The 18,576-nt window shown below is 53.8% G+C and overlaps 1 protein-coding gene across 8 annotated transcripts in view; it reads right to left on the bottom strand.

Annotated features, from left to right (window-relative positions):
* PKNOX2 (PBX/knotted 1 homeobox 2) overlaps nucleotides 1–18,576 on the bottom strand; it is a 305,084-nt gene that overhangs the window by 72,198 nt on the left and 214,310 nt on the right. For 7 of the 8 annotated variants that reach the window (XM_060160705.1, XM_060160702.1, XM_060160700.1 and 4 more), the window contains one exon: nucleotides 4,042–4,150. In XM_060160705.1, the coding sequence (XP_060016688.1) occupies nucleotides 4,042–4,128 (87 nt within the window). In that variant the 5' untranslated portion in view covers nucleotides 4,129–4,150. Of the gene's footprint in view, nucleotides 1–4,041; nucleotides 4,151–5,250; nucleotides 5,300–18,576 lie in introns of all 8 variants that reach the window. The other variant, XM_060160703.1, reaches the window with a different exon arrangement.

The following is an 18,576-nucleotide window of genomic DNA, read 5'->3' as shown; positions in this document are numbered from 1 at the left end:
ATCCCATCAGGATCAGGGGAGGTGTTGGGGTGGTGAGAGGAGGGATTGGGAAAATCCAGGTGACAGCTGGCCAGGCTGAGGCAGAGATGCAAAGGAACGGAAGAGTGATGTAGGCACTGAATGGAGGGACCACATGCCTAGCTCATATCCAGGTCTCCCTGGAGACAATGTTTTCATTAAACTATCATCGTAGAATTCCCACAGTCCCCATGACTTGCTCTACCTCTTGGGGCATAAAGTGAGGGTCTGGATCAAGGACTCGGGTGCATCATGCTGGAATTGAGGTACAGGAGGTGGACAGCAGAGGGCGCTGTGACTCTGACAGTATTTAACAGGGAGCCACCAGAAGGAGGAAGCAGGCCACAGGAAGGGTTCCAGTGGGTTGTTGCTTTTGTATTTTCTACACTTACGATCTGCCTTTAGTGTACAATAAACACAGAGCGACATCCTTACAAGTAATCATGGAGTGTCCCCAGGACGGACTGGAACAGAACTGAGGGGCCAGAAGCTGCTTAGCTGTCATACCACTTGCCTTGTGCCCAAATAGCATGGGGCCATAACCATTAATGCTTCCAGACTAAAATGGGAAGAAGAAAAAGCCTCCCTCATTTTTAATAACTTTATTCCCCAAACTTCAAAAATGAAATTGCCAAGTTAAGAACTTGCCTTGAAAAAAAAATTCTAATTTATTATAAAGAAGGTCCGGGGCTTGGGAATTTTTTAATGCAGATTCCTAATTTTCCAAAGTGAGATTCTCCTGTGCATTTGAATAGATTACGCTCGGTATTGCTAGCCCTTAGCACAACGGGAACATTATTAAAACGACTGCATGGGTCTCAGAGGAAGGGCCCTGCTTCTCCCTTCCTTTTTCATTTTGGGGACTTTGTAGCAGAGACTGTCCATTTCTACCTGTGGCAGAAACTGGGTTTCTGAGGAGGTGATAAAGAGATGTGCTCAGGGGCTTCCCTGGTGGCACAGTGGTTGGGAGTCCGCCTGCTGATGCAGGGGACACGGGTTCATGCCCCGGCCCGGGAAGATCCCACATGCCGCGGAGCAGCTGGGCCCGTGAGCCATGGCTGCTGAGCCTGCGCGTCCGGAGCCTGTGCTCCACAACGGGAGAGGCCACAACAGTGAGAGGCCCGCGTATCGAAAAAAAAAAAAAGAGATGTGCTCAGCAGTCCAGGCCTTGAGAAAGCAAGTCATACTGAGTCCAAAAGTAATGAGATTAGACCTGAAGGAATGAACAGGAAGTGGGGGATCCCCTCCAGAGAGCCCCGTTTAGGAAGTGATTCCCCTGTGTGCCTGGCCCACACTCCTACTGCGCCCGGCTTTCCTGAGAACACTGAGTGTCAAAAAGCGGCTGATTTCGCCAGGGTGATGAGCTTCGCCTGAGAAGCAGGGCTCAGCCTCTGACAGCACAAAGGGAAGAAGGCAGGAGGAAGAACAAGTTCCCCAGCAGAAAACGCATGGAAGACATTCCCATGTGGCAGCCACTCCTAGAAGCCCCGAAGAGTGGAGAGAAGGGCGCCCCGAAAGCCAGCTGGCCTCCAAGTCTAGCACTCTGGAGAGAACAGCCCTTCCCCGTGAGTCAGAAGACTTTGTCCTGCAGACCTCACCCACGTCCTCCACCCCGCCCATTCCATCCACGCCCTCAGTTCTCCCCATGATCCCCCATCCTGGTCAGTTTCTTTGGGAACCAGTTTGGCTCAGGGAAGGCCCATGGGAATCTAGCCACAGTCTAGTGGCCTAGCCGCGGCCATAAAGACCCCAGGCCTTGGCCTGGTCACTTTCCCATGGACACTGAGACTTCATTCCTGGACCGCTGGGGTTACAGGGAGATGTGTGGCTTCCCCGGAACAAATTATTCCTTGGCCGTATATGTGGGTATTTTCGATGGTGAGGTTCTGGTGGCTCCTCAGAGAAGAGAGCCTTGGGACAGCCCCTGCGTTGGGCTTCTGCTCTGAGGCCTTGGATGGGGGACTGGAGCCTTCCTTCCTCCCCCAAAAGGCTAGAGCACCTCAGTGGTGGCTTCCGGGGGGCTGAGCGCCTTAGGGCTGCAATCTCACCTCCCCACCTCCCTCGAAAGCTGGGATGGATGAATCCTCAGCTGTATGCTGAGGTTTCTCTACTTCACTGCACCCGGGTCAGCGCTTTTGGACAACACAGGCCCTCGCTGCAGCTCTCCTGCTAATGCCCATCAAACCCAAACTTCTCCCAGGAAGGCAAAACAGGGGGTGGGGCCGGAGGCAGAGAGGCAGCTGCCGCCAGCTGTGCCAATCCAGTGCTCTCTGACCTCTTGGCCCTACCCTGGTCTGTCCCTGAGCCTTGGGGATGGGAGTGTGGGCCTCGGCACCTACCACCTGTTAAACACAGGCAGTGTCCCGGTTGCCATACCCCAGTCCCACCGTGGAGCTCGGAGACCAGCATCCAGCTACAAGAGAACTGGAGCCGATGTTCCTGCCTCTTCATCAATACCCCAGGTTCCCCAGCACTTCCTAAGCAGACAGCAGATGGGTCTGGTCTACTGAGGAAGGATGGTGCTTGTTCCCCATTATGGCCCTTACGTTCCTAGGTCTCCACTGGTCCAGGCCGACTTGGTTCTGACCACAGAGGGAAAGGTCCTGACATAGCTGCACACCTGGAAGCTTTCGAACAGAGGAACTGTGCAAACGCCAAGTCCAACCCACAGTCATTTGTGGAGAGCTACTGACGTGAACAGAGGGTCTGCTGAAGCTGAGGTCAGGGTGGGGAGAGCCCAGGAAGGAGCACGGAGTTGACACCTGGAAGCGGGGTCGGGGGCGGGACAAAAGGACGTGCGCTCAAAGGTCAGTGCTTCTGCACTTATACAGGGGTAGGAGTCAGTGGGGGTCCGCGTGCTGGACACCCTGTAGAGCGGTCATTTCATGGGCGGATAACAGGACGGATAGGGCAGCACCGTATGCTCACACCAGGCTGCGGGTGTCGGGGCCACAGGACCTAAAGTGATGCACCCTGGGTCTGCGTCTTCGTGTCCCTTCCATATGGCACAGAGCTTCCCTGTGGTCAGGAGAAGGGCTGTGTCTGAAAGCCTAATGAGTGATGGATAGCAGAGCTGGGCAAAGACCAGCGATGGAGAAAGAATGAGAATGATGGCCTGGTACACAGTAGGCGCTCACTGCACATTTGTGAAATGAATGAAGGAATACTCTAGCTGGGTGCCTTTCACATTAAACGTACTCAATTAATAATAGAGAAAACAGGGAAGTGCGGAGGTGGAGGCTTCTGTGAACACACAGCCTCATGATGAACTCTGAGTCTCAAAGAACCAAGCGTGGAGGGAAGGCGCACACGCGGAAGCAAAGTTCAGAAGTGACTGGTCTCAAGGACTTCCAGAGAGCAACCCACAGAAGCTGGGCCAGGCTTCCAGAGGAGGAGAGGAGAGAACAGGAAGACAGGGTGGCCTGCAGGAGGTGCAGCCAGCCTGGGAGTCTCGGAAGAACCCGGGCGGGGTCTGCCGTGTCTGAGCTGAGGGATGGAAACTGGGAACCCGAGGAAAGGATGGGAGAGTGTAGAGAAACAGTCCTGGCCATTTTCTGGATAGAAGCTGACAGAGTCCTGAAGAGAAGGGAGATTCCTCCAACAGGCAGGCAGAGACCAGTGACTAGGGTGATCCGGCAGAGGAAACCTCTGATCAAGAGTTTCCCCAAACACTCAGAGGCACACTTGATTTACCTGTACCTGGGTCTCCCCGAGTTCGGGGTTCAGTGTGTCTGTCTGACGTCTGCTCTGAGCAGTGAGTGGGGGTGGGAGTGTGTGGCACAGGACCATGACTAGGTGCAGCACCCTGGGATGCCACGGTCCTCCATGCCGGTGACAGCTCCTCAGGTGGGATCTGAACCCAGGGTTTTGCCAAGGGCGTGACTCCCTTCAGGGGTCTGGCTTTGCCGGGCTCTCTCAGAGAGGCGCCCCAGGCCAGGCAGGGGAAGAGCTGAGGGAGGCCTGGCCCTGCCCTCCGCCCCCGGGAAGGCCACCACACCCCTCCCGGCGGTCAGTCACACTCACCTGTGGGCTGTCCTGGTAGGGAGGGGGAGGGACATTCTGCGTGGCCATCATCGTCAGAGCGGGGGCTGGGGAGGCATGTTGCATCATGGGATGGATTCACATGGAGGATCTGTGGCGGGAGAAACGGGGCCGCACCGTTAATAGCTGAGCGCAGGGAGCCCCAGGGACCAGCGGCTGGACATGCTCCCAGGCTGGGCCACCAGGATTGACTGGATACAGCAAGGGCTGTAAAACAACCTGTGCACCCGCAGCCCTGCTTTGTTCAGTACCAGCTCTGGCCTGGGCGGGGGGCGGGACTTGGCTGGTGGCAGCTCGGGGGGTTGGCGGCCATGAGGGCACCCCACGGTCAAGGGTGCTTTCCCTTCCCCAGGCCTCCCGGAACTGCCACCTGCACCCTCGGGGCGGAAGCCTCAGCCCTCACGGTTCCAGATCCCCCCTCCCTGTCCCCAGGGTCTGCCAGCACCACACTAACTCCCCAGGTGTGCTCACGACGCCCCCTAGTGGTGGAGAGGGACGTGGGGCGTTGGTTCCTCCTCAGACTGGAGGGTGGAGCAAGTACCCTAGGGCGACCACCGGGAGGTGTTCCCGGAAGGGAAGGAGGCCGGGAACAGGGACGACGGCCACACAGACGTGCCTGCACATTCTCTTAGAAGACTTTCCTTGGCCTTGGTTCAACCGTGAGTTCAACCACACGTGAGGCCAGAAGAGCCGCCCGAAGCAAATGGTCCTCTTACAGAGGCGGAGACAGAGGCCAAGAGGAGAGAAGTGTGTGTGTTTGAGGGGGAGGGGAGTGCCGGGGAAGCCGGGATGGACCCAAGCTCTCCAGACTCCCCGTTCTGTCGGCTGTACTGTACCAACCCCCACCCCACCCCATCACCCGTAAGCGAGCTGCCCCCATTGGCCTCAAGGTCTCTTCTTGAATCACAAAGTGGTGCGTAAGTGGAGACAGCCTGGCAGTACCACCCAAGGAAACAGAATGCTGAAAGAGATGTTTAGCTGCAGGAGATGCCCTGAAATATTTAGAGCTGGAAACCACGGCTAATTGCCTGAGACAGGAGGGTGCTGATGAGCGGGCAACCCTTGAGAGTATGACAGTCAGACCGTCCCTCTCCTTCCTTCCTCTCCCTGGGGACCTTGGGGCTCCGTCCTCTTCCCACCTGATGTCCTCCCACCACACCCTCCCCAGGGTCTTCCAAAATGTTCACATACCTGAATTCTGTGGGAGTTCGAGGGAGTCAAAGGGAGGGTCTCCAGGACCCTATGTGGAGAGGGAGAGAGAGAGAGAGAGAGAGAGAGAGAGAGAGAGAGTGTGTGTGTGTGTGTGTGTGTGTGTGTGTGTGTGTGTGTGTCTTATTGTGTTGGTTCTTTTTCAGGAAGAGATGGACAGATCAGCTCTGGCTGACCCGAGTCTCCGAAGTACCAGGTGTGCTTTGACCTGAAGTGCATATGTGAAAGCACTGGCAATCCAGACATTCATTCAACGAATGTTTATCAGGTGTCAACTACACGCAAAGAACTGTGCTGGGGTAGGGAGACAGATGAGAGGAGGCAAGGCCTTCCCCCCAGGGAGGGAGGTGATGGTCCAGCGGGAAAGAAGAAAGTGAACAGAGCTTCCCGTGGAGAAGGCACGGGGAGGGGGGGGGATGCCTTTTCCTGTGCTGAAACGTTCAGACTGCAGGCAATTCCTCTTTGCCCACAAGTGAGGCCCACCCTGGCCTCACTTCAGAAGATCGGCTGCCAGGACGTCTTTGCAGCAGAAGCACCCAGGGTCACCCCGTCTTACACACACTAGGCACCGGGATCCAGGCTTTACTTCTGCAAAGAGGCTCGGAAGGGAGCCCTGGGGAAGCCAAACTCCACAGGCGGGGAACCATTGCCTATTTTCATGGCTGGGTCTTGTCTGGGAGGTGGAAAACACCCAAGGAAGGAAAGAGCGGAGTGAAGAGGGTTCGGGGGGGAGGGAAGAGGATATATTCCTCTTGAGACATCAGAAAGAACTTGAGAATGAAGACTTCTGAGATATTAAATTGGACGTGGACTCTCTCTCTTTTGGACCCGGAGGGAATAAAGGAAAAAGGGGTATTTCAGGGGTGTGCTAGGCTCAGCCTTTCCTGTGACTCTGGCAGATGAGGTAACTTTGGATGAGGCCTACAGGTACTGAGGCAGGATCCCTTCCGGGGAGCATCAATCTTAGATGCTCCTTGGCCGGAAAAAGCGAACTTCTGAGGGGCTGCAGTGCCAGCAGCCTCCAGAAGGGGGAGCCTGGGGGCAGAGTCTGGAGGCAGATTTTCTCCCCTTTTAGGGGCAACTGGTTCCCTTCCACCTTGAGTTTGGGTCTTTTGGTACCTCATTCCACGGATGAGAAAGTCATCACGAAGGCAAAGCACAGGAAGCTCAATGAGGAGGATCTGGGGTAAAAAGAGGACTCTTTAGTCTGCGTTCTTTTGTTCACTGTCCAATCAATGGGAGGTAGGGTCGTTTTAGAATCTCTGTCCCTAGAAATACTTGGAACAGCGGGATAGCTGCCCTACCTGGGGGTAAAGAGAGATGGCTAAGAGTAGTCTGCACCCAGAAACAACCACCGTCCAGGCTGAGAAGAGATTTTTCAGTCTGCAGCCTGCTGGACTGTGGAGCAGGGGCTAGAGGCCACGGGAACAATTTTCTGAGGACCCAGATGGCCCTTGCCCCTCACCCTCCTCCCCTCTGGGGTCACCACAGGCCACTAGGCCACTGCCCCATTGCCCTCTGGGGGCTGCTCCTGCAAGAAAACAGGAGGCCTTTTCATCAGGGGCTTAAGTTTCCTTCCCTGCTCACTCAGGCACAGAAGCGTCTGGTAACCCGATGCTGGGGGAGACGCAGTGCCCATCTCCGGAAGCTCGCCCTTTTCTTCACACGCCCCCTCACCCGCACATGCGCTCCTTCCTCCCTCCAGCTGGGCTTGGGGGGCTGAGGGTCCATGTGGGACCATCCTCCAGAGGAGTGTGGGAATCTGACTTCTCTGAGCTGAGGCTCCACAGCTGGGATGCTGGGAACTCCTTGAGCCATCGCTGGGCACCCGGGCCTCTGGGGAAACCTGCCGTTTTTGCACTTTCTTTGGGAGCGTGGAGGGCACAGCAGGCCTGTCCAGGGCCTCCGGCATTTGTCTGTGGCCGGAGGCTGCTCCGCCCTGTCCAGGGGCCCCAGCCCTCTGTCACCAGACACCAGGGCACTGGAGGGAACACAGCCAAGACGCAAATGGAGGACACACGAGGAATGATTTACCACCGAGAAATTGCCCACGTCAAAAGATTGTTTTTAACGTTGAAAACCTTTCTTATACGGCAGCTAGGAGGGAAAGAAAAAAACCAAAACCCTAATGCAACACTCAACCCCACAATGATATCCAAGAAAAACGAATTTGTCACTGACATTATCTTCAAAAGGAGCTAAAACTGCCATTTTCCAGAGCTCAGGAGCCGAGGATGGCAGTGTGCACGGGCTGGTGGTGGCTGAGGGGGCCGAAGGACACCCCTCAGGAAGAGGGGAGGGGCACCCCGGGAGCACCCACTCCGTTTCCTCAACTCCAGCTCCCCAGCCAGGTGAGGCCCTCCATCTGGAGCCCAAACGCCAGCGTGTTGACAAACAGGCTTAGGAAAAAGATCCAAGCTCGTTAGGAAGGAGCTCATTAGAACTTGTTGACATGAAACCCATTAGACCAATTAACATTCCATTAACGGCCTGGGGCACCCAGGGGTTAACGGTGCCCTGCAGTAATTGGGCTGGGGTGCCGGGTTGGGGGCTCAGGGCCTTAAGGATGAGAAACAAAGTCTAATTGGGAACTCTCGGACCAGCCAGCCCCACAGCATCTGTTCTTACTCCCTGACCCTGGCTGAACCTCCACTGTAGGGCCTGAGGTAGGAGAGGGGATGAAGGGACCAACTTCCCTGTGGCTCCGCACTGTCCCAGCCCATCACCTGCAGACTGGGCGGGTGGCTGGCACAGGATAGGGTGGGGGGACATTTCCACCCTCTTGCACTCTGATGGTCTTGTCTTCTTCATCCACCCCTCCCTTCCCCTCCCCCTCTCCACACCCCACTTCTGGTCCAGTTTCTCTCTTAGCCCCGGGAAGTAAGTCTCCTCTCCTCTCCTGGATAGGTTTTCAAAAATGTTTCCCACTCTTACAGAGCCTCTTTGGAGAAGCTAGAATCCTTGAGGGCCCAGGGCCTAATTCATCTGAAGAGCGCTGTAAGTCAGGGCAGAGGAGTCAGGGAGCGAGAGCTGGCCCTGCTCTCCTTCCTTCCTTCCTTCCTTCCTTCCTTCCTTCCCTCCTTCCCTCCTTCCCTCCTTCCCCCCTTCCTCCCTCCCTCCCTCCTTCCCTTCCTCCCTCCCTCCCTCCCTTCCTTCCTTCCCTCCCTCCCTCCCTCCTTCCCTTCTTTCTTCCACACCAGGGCAGCTAAGAGGCAGCAGTGAGGCCCCCTAGGAGCCCTTCTGGACACACACTAACAGTATTTTATCATTTGCCTTCCCTTGCTGCAAGAAGAGGCTGTGGAAGTCTGGGCCTCAAGTTTCCTTCTCTGTAAACTCCCATGATCAGACAGAGCCTGTGCTTAGGGTCAAAAAAGTCTGGATTCCACAGGCAGCTCTGCCATTTCTCTGTGCGACTTGCACAAGTCACTTTCTCTCTAGGTCTGCAAAATGAGGGACTTCACCAGAATATTCTGAAAGTCTTTGCCCATGGTTAGCACTGAACACAAGCTCTGCTGAGTAGAATGGAAATATCTGAAGCTCCATTCCAAAGGCTCCCTCATTTGAGAGGGAGGGAAGGAGGCCCCTGAGGCCAAGAGAGCCGGGAGCCCTCCTCCGTGTCCCCCCAGGCCAGGAGCCCCCAGGTGGCTACCACCCCCCCACACCCCCAGGTCCGCCCCTCTGAGCAGCTGCCCAGACCTGGGTTCTGACGTCTAGACAGATTGGCAGGAGGCTGAAATAACACCGTGAACTCAGCAGGAGGGACCAAAAGGCTGCATTAGTAACCTGGCTGGCTTCAGCTTCTCCCCCCGGAGCAGCCGCCTCAAGCCTGGCGCAATGCCGTTTATTTTCCTTCCGCGGAGAGCCTGGTCCAAAATGAGTCTCTGGCCCAGCTCCCTTCCCAGAAGCTGCCTGTAGGTGGCGCCGCGGAGCCCTGCTTTAATTGCATTATATAATATAACCTGTTTACTAAATCATGTAATCAGTCGCTTTAGGATTTACAGCTTCGGATGTGTACAGAGGATTGGACTTTGAGTCAAATTTAAAAACAAATAAGAACGAGAGGCAGCTGTTGCTGATAGTGTGATATTCATCTTTTGGAAACAAATTCACCCCACTGCTATAAATTATGCCTGGAAAAAAAAAAGTGTTGGTGGTGGGAAGGAGTTGGCTACGGCTCCTCTGCTGGCAACTCAGAGTGATGAATCTTGAAATAACGGTGTCAACCTGTCACTGATTTCATGTGACTCTGTGGATTTATCTAAAGAAACGCAGGCGTGTGCGTGCGTGAGCGCGCGCGCACACACACACACACACACACACCAGGTCTCTTCCCAAAACCCAGTAAGGGTTAGAAACCGCAGCTGAGAGCTGAGCGGCTAAAGGAACTCGATGGTCTCCGAGCCTTGGTGCGTGGAGTCAGTATAGCAGTGACAAGGGCGAGGCCAGTGTGGGGATGGAGGGGAGGATGGAGGTGAGAGAAAGGGTGCACCTGTGGGTAGGGAGCTTCAAAATGTGAGGAGGTCTGGTGGAAGTGTTTCAAAGTGAGGGAGAAGTGAAGGGTCCTGTGGAATGGGGAAGGGCCAGCCCCCCAGGAGCCACGCCCTCACAGCACAGCAAGCGCTGGACCTGGGCCTTTTCACCCCAAGTGTTCTGGGAGCTGAGTGGAAGCTCAGGGCCTGAGGTGACCGGAATGCCGTGGCCTAGCGGATGCTGCTACCCCATCCCATCTTTCTGACCTCGGGGTGTTGGGGGCAAAGAGAATCCTCTAGTCTGAAAAGACCAGGCTCACAGTAGGGGCGTGGGAGCCGGGAGGGTAACTGTGTCTACAGTGAAGGAAGGACGGCGGGGAAGAGCTGAGCAGGATTTGCACTCAGGATCAGATACCCGGCTCACTCGCTGTGCTGCAGGCTGGCTGGCTAAGAGGTCACACCTCCCGCATTACCCGGGTTCCGGGGGCCACTGCACCAGGCACAGAGCCCAAGTCCTGGCAGAATGTCCCAGTCAGAAGGACCACTTCCCTGGTGCCCCTCCGGTTCCTGCTTGGAACTCTCAGCGGGAAATAATTCTCTGCTGACTTGAGAAGCAGCAGAGATGACAACCAAGACAGTAGGCAGCTCAGGCCCCTTGGCCACCCACAGCCCTCTGCTCTGATTGTGCTTCACTACTTTTCTGGGAAGCCCGCTTGGGAGGTGGTCCAGGTCACGCCCTCTCGTGATGGCACTGGTCTCTAGGAAACAGAGGAGCCAGCAGGGGCCAGCATGAGTTTGACCAGCTCTGCCGGCTTCCGCCTCCCTGCGAGATGGGAAATCGCCCTCTCTCCCCACCTCTCTCTCCTCCTTCAGCCCTGAGCCACCATGTGGTCTTTGGAAGGGGTAGGAGCCAGACTGTGAACCGTCCCAGCAGCGAGGCCCCCCCCCCTCCCCTTCCCCATGCCCAAGGCCATTTTGCTCTTTGCTCTTTATCTGGAATAACAATATATCCCCCGTGGGGGCGGGTCAACGGGGTCATTTATGCACTCACGGACCTGGGGATGAGCTCACTGGGAGACCCAGTTCTGGGAGGAAGGGGATTATACTCCACCTTGGATCCCAGTGTGTCCACAGTGTAGTGGGGGGAGCTTCATGGTGACATTCCCTGCGTGGGCTGGAGCTGTTGGGAATCTCAGACCCATGTCAGTCACCCTCCACACCTCTGACCGGGTTTCCCAGGGAGGAGCCCCATCCTGGCCCACTGCCTCTGATTCATGGGGGCCCCCGCCACATCAGGGCCCAGAGTCAGGGCTGTAGCTTTCTCTCCTTTACTTCCCCAGTGCAGCTCGTTTTCATTTTGGCTTCAAAAAAATAATGGACCAGGGTCAGAGTTAGGAGAGCAGCCCTCGCTCTGGCCCTGGCATCTCTCCTGCCTGCTCTCGCTTCTCACACGAGGACCAGAAGGTGACAGAGTCTCCCGCTTTCCTCCCTGCCTTGGCTGTCACACCTCTTCTGGCTTCAAAAAGCCACTGATATATTTTACAAACTGAAACAGCAATTTAATTCCCCCTGATAGCGGCAATTGTCCATTAGATCTTCCTACCGAGGAGCTTAACAATAATTCCTTTCATCTGACTGCTTGCTTCTTGATCTGAGAATCAATCCCATAAATAGTAGGCAGAGTGTTCACGTTACTCGCCCCCTCCAGCTTTTAGCATTCTGATGAAGATTCTCATCTCCTCTTCAAGCACTTTACAACTTGGCAATTTTTCCCCCTTTGGTTCCTTTAAACAAAATAAAACAAAAAAAAAGCAGAAAGGGAGAAAAAAAAAGCATGCTAGCTATAAGGGTAAGCACAGCCCTGCATTCTTCTCACAGAGAAGTGGTTTGCAGCCTCTCCTGCTGGGAGGCAGGGGGATGACAGCAATGACCTCTAATGACCTCCAATCTGCCTTAAGGCAGGTGCTGCTCTGCCCCAGAGGCACCATCAATCTGGTCCTAAATTTCACACTCACCCACCGTTGGGTCCTCCCTTTCCAGGAACCCCCTCCCCTGTCACTGCATCCCAAGAATGGAGGTCTCGAGGCCATCACTGGTTCCAGTCACTGAAGCCTCTCCCCACACCCATGACCAGCTTCCCGCCCATCCCTCAGGCAACTCTGGAACCTGGAGATAGGACTCTGCCCTCTCTTTTTCATCTCCAGCCCCCTTCATCTCTATCCAAACAGCATGAGTGGGAGAGGTGGGGAGGAACAGAGAAAGGAGAGAGCTTGAGGCCTTTCATTCAAATATTTTTCTTCTCTTTCAAACATCCAGGCAGCCCTAGTGGTCCGGGGCAGAGGAGGGCCCTGCAGCTCTGCCGTGGGAGTGGTGCAGGTGGATTGCTGGGGCAGCTGGGAGTCCCGGGCTTCTCCCCTGGCGCCCCGTCACGTGCTCCTTGTCTACACACATGTGTAGAGAAACAAATCTAAAAATGAACCCAGGAACTGAAATCCCCCTCGACCAACCTGATGCCCAGGTTTATTATTATTTGTCGAGAGCTGACGGCAACCGAGCTGAGAAAACAACTTGGGCTGGGTCCCTGAGGCTCGCAATACAACAGAGACAGACAAACAGCTCAGACGCTGGGGACCCCAGTTGGAAGGAGAGCTTCTGCTTCTGCTGCCCCACCTGCCTGCTCCCTCCCATCAGTCTTTCTCTTCTCGGAGGCAGTTGCCTTGGAGGCTGCCACTCCCTGGGCGCCAGGAAGAGGAAGGAGAGCAGGAGAAGTGAGGGACCAAGAAGGGGAGGGAGGGGTCTGGGTCGGGGGGAGTCCACAGAGGTAAGGGACCCTGGTGCCTATCGAGTGTGTCACCTGCAATGCTCTCAGATTCTCCTGGAAGCAGAGGATGCTAAAAGGGTCAGCCAGGCCCCTTTTCTCTCTGAGAAGGACTGCACCATGTCCTCTGGCTGGATGATATCTGGTTCCATTTTTTTAAATTGCCTCCAGGAAAAAAAAAAAAAAAAACGGTCAAGAATCAGGGCTGTGGAAGCAAGTGGCCCTTTGGGCTCAGCTTATCATTGAAAAGCCACTCATCCCTGATACTTCCTGACTCAGCCAACAGCTGTCCTCCCCCTGGGCCTCTGTGGGGACCCAGGTGAGCTCGTGAGAAAAAGGTAGGGGGGGGCTTCCCTGGTGGCGCAGTGGTTGAGAGTCCGCCTGCCGATGCAGGGGACGCGGGTTCGTGCCCCGGTCCGGGAAGATCCCACTTGCCGCGGAGCGGCTGGGCCCGTGAGCCATGGCCGCTGAGCCCGCGCGTCCGGAGCCTGTGCTCTGCAACGGGAGAGGCCACAGCAGTGAGAGGCCCGTGTACCGCAAAAAAAAAAAAAAAAAAAAGGTAGGGGGACCAGGTAGAGTCCACAGTAATGAGGTCAACTTGTGGGACGAAAGGACGCCAGCTGGGCTGCTTCAACCCTTGGTCCTCACTGCTGTTTGGAACGAGAGCAGGTACACTGGCTCCATGTTCCTGATCCCTTGGAAAGGCAGCCCCGGTGGGGAGGGGGAGAAGGGGAGGATGGAGGCTGCCACCGAGAGGTGGTGACGCAGGGCAGCGAGTCCGTTCCTGGGCTTCGTCACCCAAGCCCCCGCTGAGCAGGCAAGCCCTGTCTACCTCCTGAGAAACGTTTCCTCCACGCCTCTTACTGTGCTTCTCTGCTGGCAAGGCCCTGTGTATTACACTACTGCACCCTGTCCTTCATCAAAACTTTGCTCAGAAGCCTACTCCACGAAGCCTTCTTTACTTTCCACTCCTGGACCGTGCTCTCGCCGGGAGCCCTGCCGCTGGGCAGAAGGAGGGCACGTAGCATGATTTAGCATGACGCGTGTTTCTACGTTATGGAAAAACTACTTCCCAGCCACGTCCCATCTTGCCCGTTGAACCCTCTGCTCCCCAGCAGACAAGATCATGGCTTTGCCTTGCATTTCATTCTGGGGGAAAAAAGTCTGTGCAATATGATTTCACAAGGTCTACCTCCTTACAGAGCCTGGATATATATACAATTACAATTAAATTTCTTTGGTTTACTGTTAAAATATCAAACAAACAAATCTGGGACGGATAAATCTTTAAGCCCCAGCAATCATTACACCTCAGTGAGAATGAGTTTGTTTCCCTGGAGCCAGTTTTGCTCAGGGCGAGATGATACCCAGAATTATTAACGACTGCCATTTACCATGCCCTCACCGTGCACCAGGCATTATCTAAGCTTCTTTCACAGACAACCATATCGTGTAGGTGTGACTGTTGTCTCCTTTCCAGGATGCGAACACTGAGGCTTGGAGAAACTGAGAGTTTCCAAATGTGACGCACGGCCTCATTTCAGAGTCTAAACGGTTAACCTAGAGGTCTTGGGGCGGAGGTGGGGAACACCAGCGGAGTGGCAGAGCCCTGGAGATGGAGCAGGAGAAAGACAAGGCTAACTGTGGAAATACTACCATCTGCAGTCAGGACACCCAACATGGGCTGCCCTTCACTTCTTTTTTTTTTTTTTAATATTTATTTATTTGGTTGCGCCGGGTCCCGGTTGCGCCTCACTGGCCCCCCAGTTGCGGCCCGTGGGCTCCTCAGCTGTGGCATTCGAACTCCCAGTTGCAGCATGCATGTGGGATCCAGCCCTTCGACCAGGGATCGATCCCGGCCCCCCCACCCCGCACTGGGAACGTGGAGTCCCAAGCACTGCCCCACCAGGGAAGTCCCTGCCCTTCACTTCTACATGCCCCGAATTTCCAAGAGTCGCATGGTATCGACACACCTAAATGTCCCCCGTTTGCCAAATGTGGGCTTTTGTACCTCACTAACAAGCACGCACTTTGTGTCTGCAGATGGTGAGGCCTCCTAACAGCAACCGTTCATTTCCTTCAGCCCTGTCTTCTTTGGACAGCAGGGTGTGTGCAAATTTATTTAAATACTGTATTGCATTTGCTCTTATTATTGCATAACAATGAGCGCAAGATGGAAAACAAAGTGCTGATAGCAGCGATAAGAAGTCAGGGCCTCATAAACTCGATGCAACCAAGACAGAGATGCTTCCATCATCGCTGAGATAGGCGGGTCTGAGCTTCCATCGTGGACTCACTGGACTGTGGGTTCAATTATGAAGGGAAAGAACAAAATTCGAGAACGAACGTGAAATGATGGAACACATGGTTGAAGACTGCATGTAAAAGGCAGTGTGTAATGGGGAATTTGATCAAGTGTCTCAGCTGTGGGAGCACAACGCTGAAGCTGGAGCTGGGTGGAGGCGGGGCTGTCTGTGCCCTGACACCACACCCCGCAGGCAGCTCGGGGCCAGGGCTCTGACTCACACTGGCTGGGATTCAGGCAGTGTCTCCTTCCCGAGCTGCGGCCCAGGTGGGGCGGGGCGGGGGGCGGGGGAAGGGGGCATGCAGTCAGCCGGCTCCCTATGACTGTCTCTGCTTGGCCTTTTCTCCCCACCCCACCCATGGTTTTCCGGGGACCACCCACAGCTGAAAAGAAGTCCCTGTTTTGGAGAGAAATATGCCGTGACTCACAGGTTAAGGGGCACCTGGCTCTTTCTTTGGAAAGCCTGTCCAATTGGGCAGTACTGGCTTTTTTTCAGGTTGCGGGCACCCCATTCTTAGGGAGCATCCAGCCCTTGTCATATCTACCTGGGTCCTGACTTCATCCCCCTGCAGAAGCCCTTTCCTGCAAAGCTTCTTTTCAGCGTCGCTTCCTTCCTCTCTCATTCCAGAGGTTCCAGGCAGCATTCTGAAAGGGCGACCAGTAAAGACATCTTCACAGGCCAGCAGTGGGGTTTTTACCCACACCCTCTGAAGCAGGAAGCAATTAAACAGAAGTGCAGAGGACCAGAGCTGTGTTCTACCTCTCACTGGCTCCTGGCTGTCCCCTGCCAAGCTCTATCCCCTTCAACCTCCAGCCTTGGAAAAGGGTCTATAGTTCTCGGGTTTCTAACAGGGAAAACCTAGTCATATGCTGGACCTTTCCACTGCACTGTTTCAGATTAGCAGCAGAATCTCTGAGTACTAGCAGCTTGTCTGAAAATTATAACACGCATCAAACCTTAATTCTGCCCTTTGCAATGATAACCCATTCCCTATCATTGTGGTCTCAGTGGAAAGAAAGAGTCCTCCTGCCTTCAGTACAGAATCTTTGTGGACTTGAAGTTCAAGATTGTGCCTCTACTTGTGCCAGTAAGACAGACCGACCCCAACTCTCACGGCAGGACAAGGACAGGAGGGGGGTGCAGTGGGGAGGAGACAATTTCACACAGTGGACTCTGGCCCTGGGGGACCAATGAGGGTGCTCTGACTTAGAACAGAGAATGACCTTCTGGGATCTGAGCACTTGTTGATCTGGGTCTTCCAGTATCTGGCCGGTTCAGGGAGAAGGAGTGCAGCATCTCAACTCCCAGATCTAGAGATTCTGTCCAGAGCAGATTGATCTGGGTAGGCAGGGGAGCTGCATATGAGGCATCTGCTCCCAGAGCCCATCTCTGGGGAGGGGAGGAAGAATAAATGAGAATTCTCGTCCAAGATGCCTCCCCAAGGGCACAGGTGGTCCCAGGCTGAGGCAGATCCCTGCTAACAGCAGGCCTCTCTGATCTCTTTTTTAGGGCCTGGCTGTCTCAGGTCACAGCATCTGCTCTGCAGCACTGGGAAGAGAAGTCTGCTGTCTCTTTGTTCTGGAATTCATAAAAGTGAAAAAAAGGATCTCACCGAATGAGGCCCTTGCCATGGCGAGGGATCATTTCATGGAACAGGAGCTGTGTGTGCATGTGAACTGAGACTGTGGACAGTAGAGGAGATGGGCAGAGGGAGATGAAGAGGGAAGAAGGCCCATGTAAGAATGACCTGGAAGGTCAAGGAGAGAGGTCCCCAAGGGGGACATTCAGGGGATGCTGAAGAAATTTGAGGTTTCAGGGAACTCTCTTGGGAGGCTGGCCGCTACGGCTGCCCTACAGCTCGACCTCAGCTTTCCCCTCACTCCTCCTTCTTAGCTTCTTCCCCAAGCCCAGGAGCAGTGTTGGACCCAAGGCTCCAAGAGCACACTCTCCAGAGCGGATTGACGGAGGGCTGGCAGAGCAGTGACGGGTCTGACTGCTGCCCCGTACAGAGCAGAGATCCCATCCAAGTACATGCAGCAAGTTGAGCCGGCGTCCTAACCAGAACCCAACAGTCATTTACTGAGCACCTACTACGTGCCAGGCTCTGCGCTGGGCAGTGGACGTTCCAGAAGAAGAAAACAGAGACAACTGAGTGGGATAAATAAAGATATGAAATGAAGCAAGATAGGTGACTTCAGATTTAAAGGGATCCCAAGGGCTAAGGAAGAGAAATAAAAAAAGGATCAAACAGAATCTCAAGCCGCAGCACGTAGTGGTGAAATTTCAGAACTTTAAAAAGAAAAGAAAGCTAAAAGTAGATTCTCACTGCAAGACTGGAAATAAGAAGGTGGTGGAGCAGTGCTGTCAAGATCTATGAGAAAAAGGTGTTGAACTTGGGACCTGATCTGTGTTCTATCAGACAAGCTCGAAGACAAGATAAAGTCCGTTTTGGACACGTGAAGACTCAGAGTTTACTTCCCTCCCATCAATATAAAAATAACTAGAGGTGGTATTCCAGCAAAACAAAGAAGTCGGAGGAAGAAGACAACAGAAAACAAGATAGAGCAGCAGCCCAATGGGAGGGAATGAGGGGTGGCTGTCAACGTGGGGGCCCGGGAGATTCCAGGCAGCAGTCAAGTGGTGATGACAGGATTCCATTCCCTTTTCTGTGGTCAAATCATACGATGTAGTTTTGTGGCTGAATAACATTTCCACTTTATAATCAACCTAGAGTCAGAATGCGGAGGTAACCACAGTTATTTAACAGAACATGAATCTTCTAAATCTTAACATAAAGGTAGCACACAGATGATTATACTAAATAATATAACACTATGTACTATGTAATATATATGCATTGTATTATATATAATACTATAGACTAAAAATAAATAATATCAAACATAGTGTGATCAAACTAATACAAATTGGAAGGAGAAGAACGCGTGCTCATCTCCCCAGCTTCCACAGGGGGGAGTTCCTAAATAAATACATACATTAAGAAAGAGGGACTGAGGGACTTCCCTGGCGGTCCAGTGGTTAAGACTCTGTGCTTCCACTGCACAGGGCGAGGGTTCGATCCCTGGACGGGGAACTAAGATCCCATGTGCCATGTAGAGCAGCCAAAAAAATTAATAAATAAAATAAAATATCTTAAAAAAAAAGAAGGACTGACGTATATTATAGGACATAATAAGCGGCCACAAAATCAGCTAAATCAGAAACTGCTCATCAGGGGTTAACTTTGGATGGTGAACCTAGTGGGTAGAGGTGTGGGAAAGAAGGGAGGCTTTTTAGAATACTATGCAGCCGTCAAAAATAACGGAGTAGATCTATTTATTTTGACCTGGAAAACTCTCCATTATATAGCCTGGGTTAACAAAGCAAGTTTTTAGAACAGTGTTGAAAACATAATATTTAACTGTGTTCAACTAAACACCCAAACCAACAAGATGCAGTCCCTGTCCTCAAGGAACCTGTCTGCAGCCCCTCTCTGTGTCCTCTGCCCTACACCAAGCAGCCTGCTTCTGGATCGTCTCCCTCGCTCAGATTACTGCAAGATGCAGATCTCTTTCTGTCCTAGGGAAGAGCTGTTTTCTGTATGTTTCAAGTCACGAATGCATGTTCTTGACTGCAAGTCATCAGTCCAAAGACTGGCCTGGATGAAACTACCCAGGAGAGGAAAGCTTCACACACAAGTAACCGGTGGGGGGAA

The sequence above is a fragment of the Lagenorhynchus albirostris genome, chromosome 9 (assembly GCF_949774975.1).
Source record: "Lagenorhynchus albirostris chromosome 9, mLagAlb1.1, whole genome shotgun sequence".
Taxonomy (NCBI): Eukaryota; Metazoa; Chordata; class Mammalia; order Artiodactyla; family Delphinidae; genus Lagenorhynchus; species Lagenorhynchus albirostris.
This window is presented reverse-complemented; position numbering and strand designations above follow the sequence as displayed.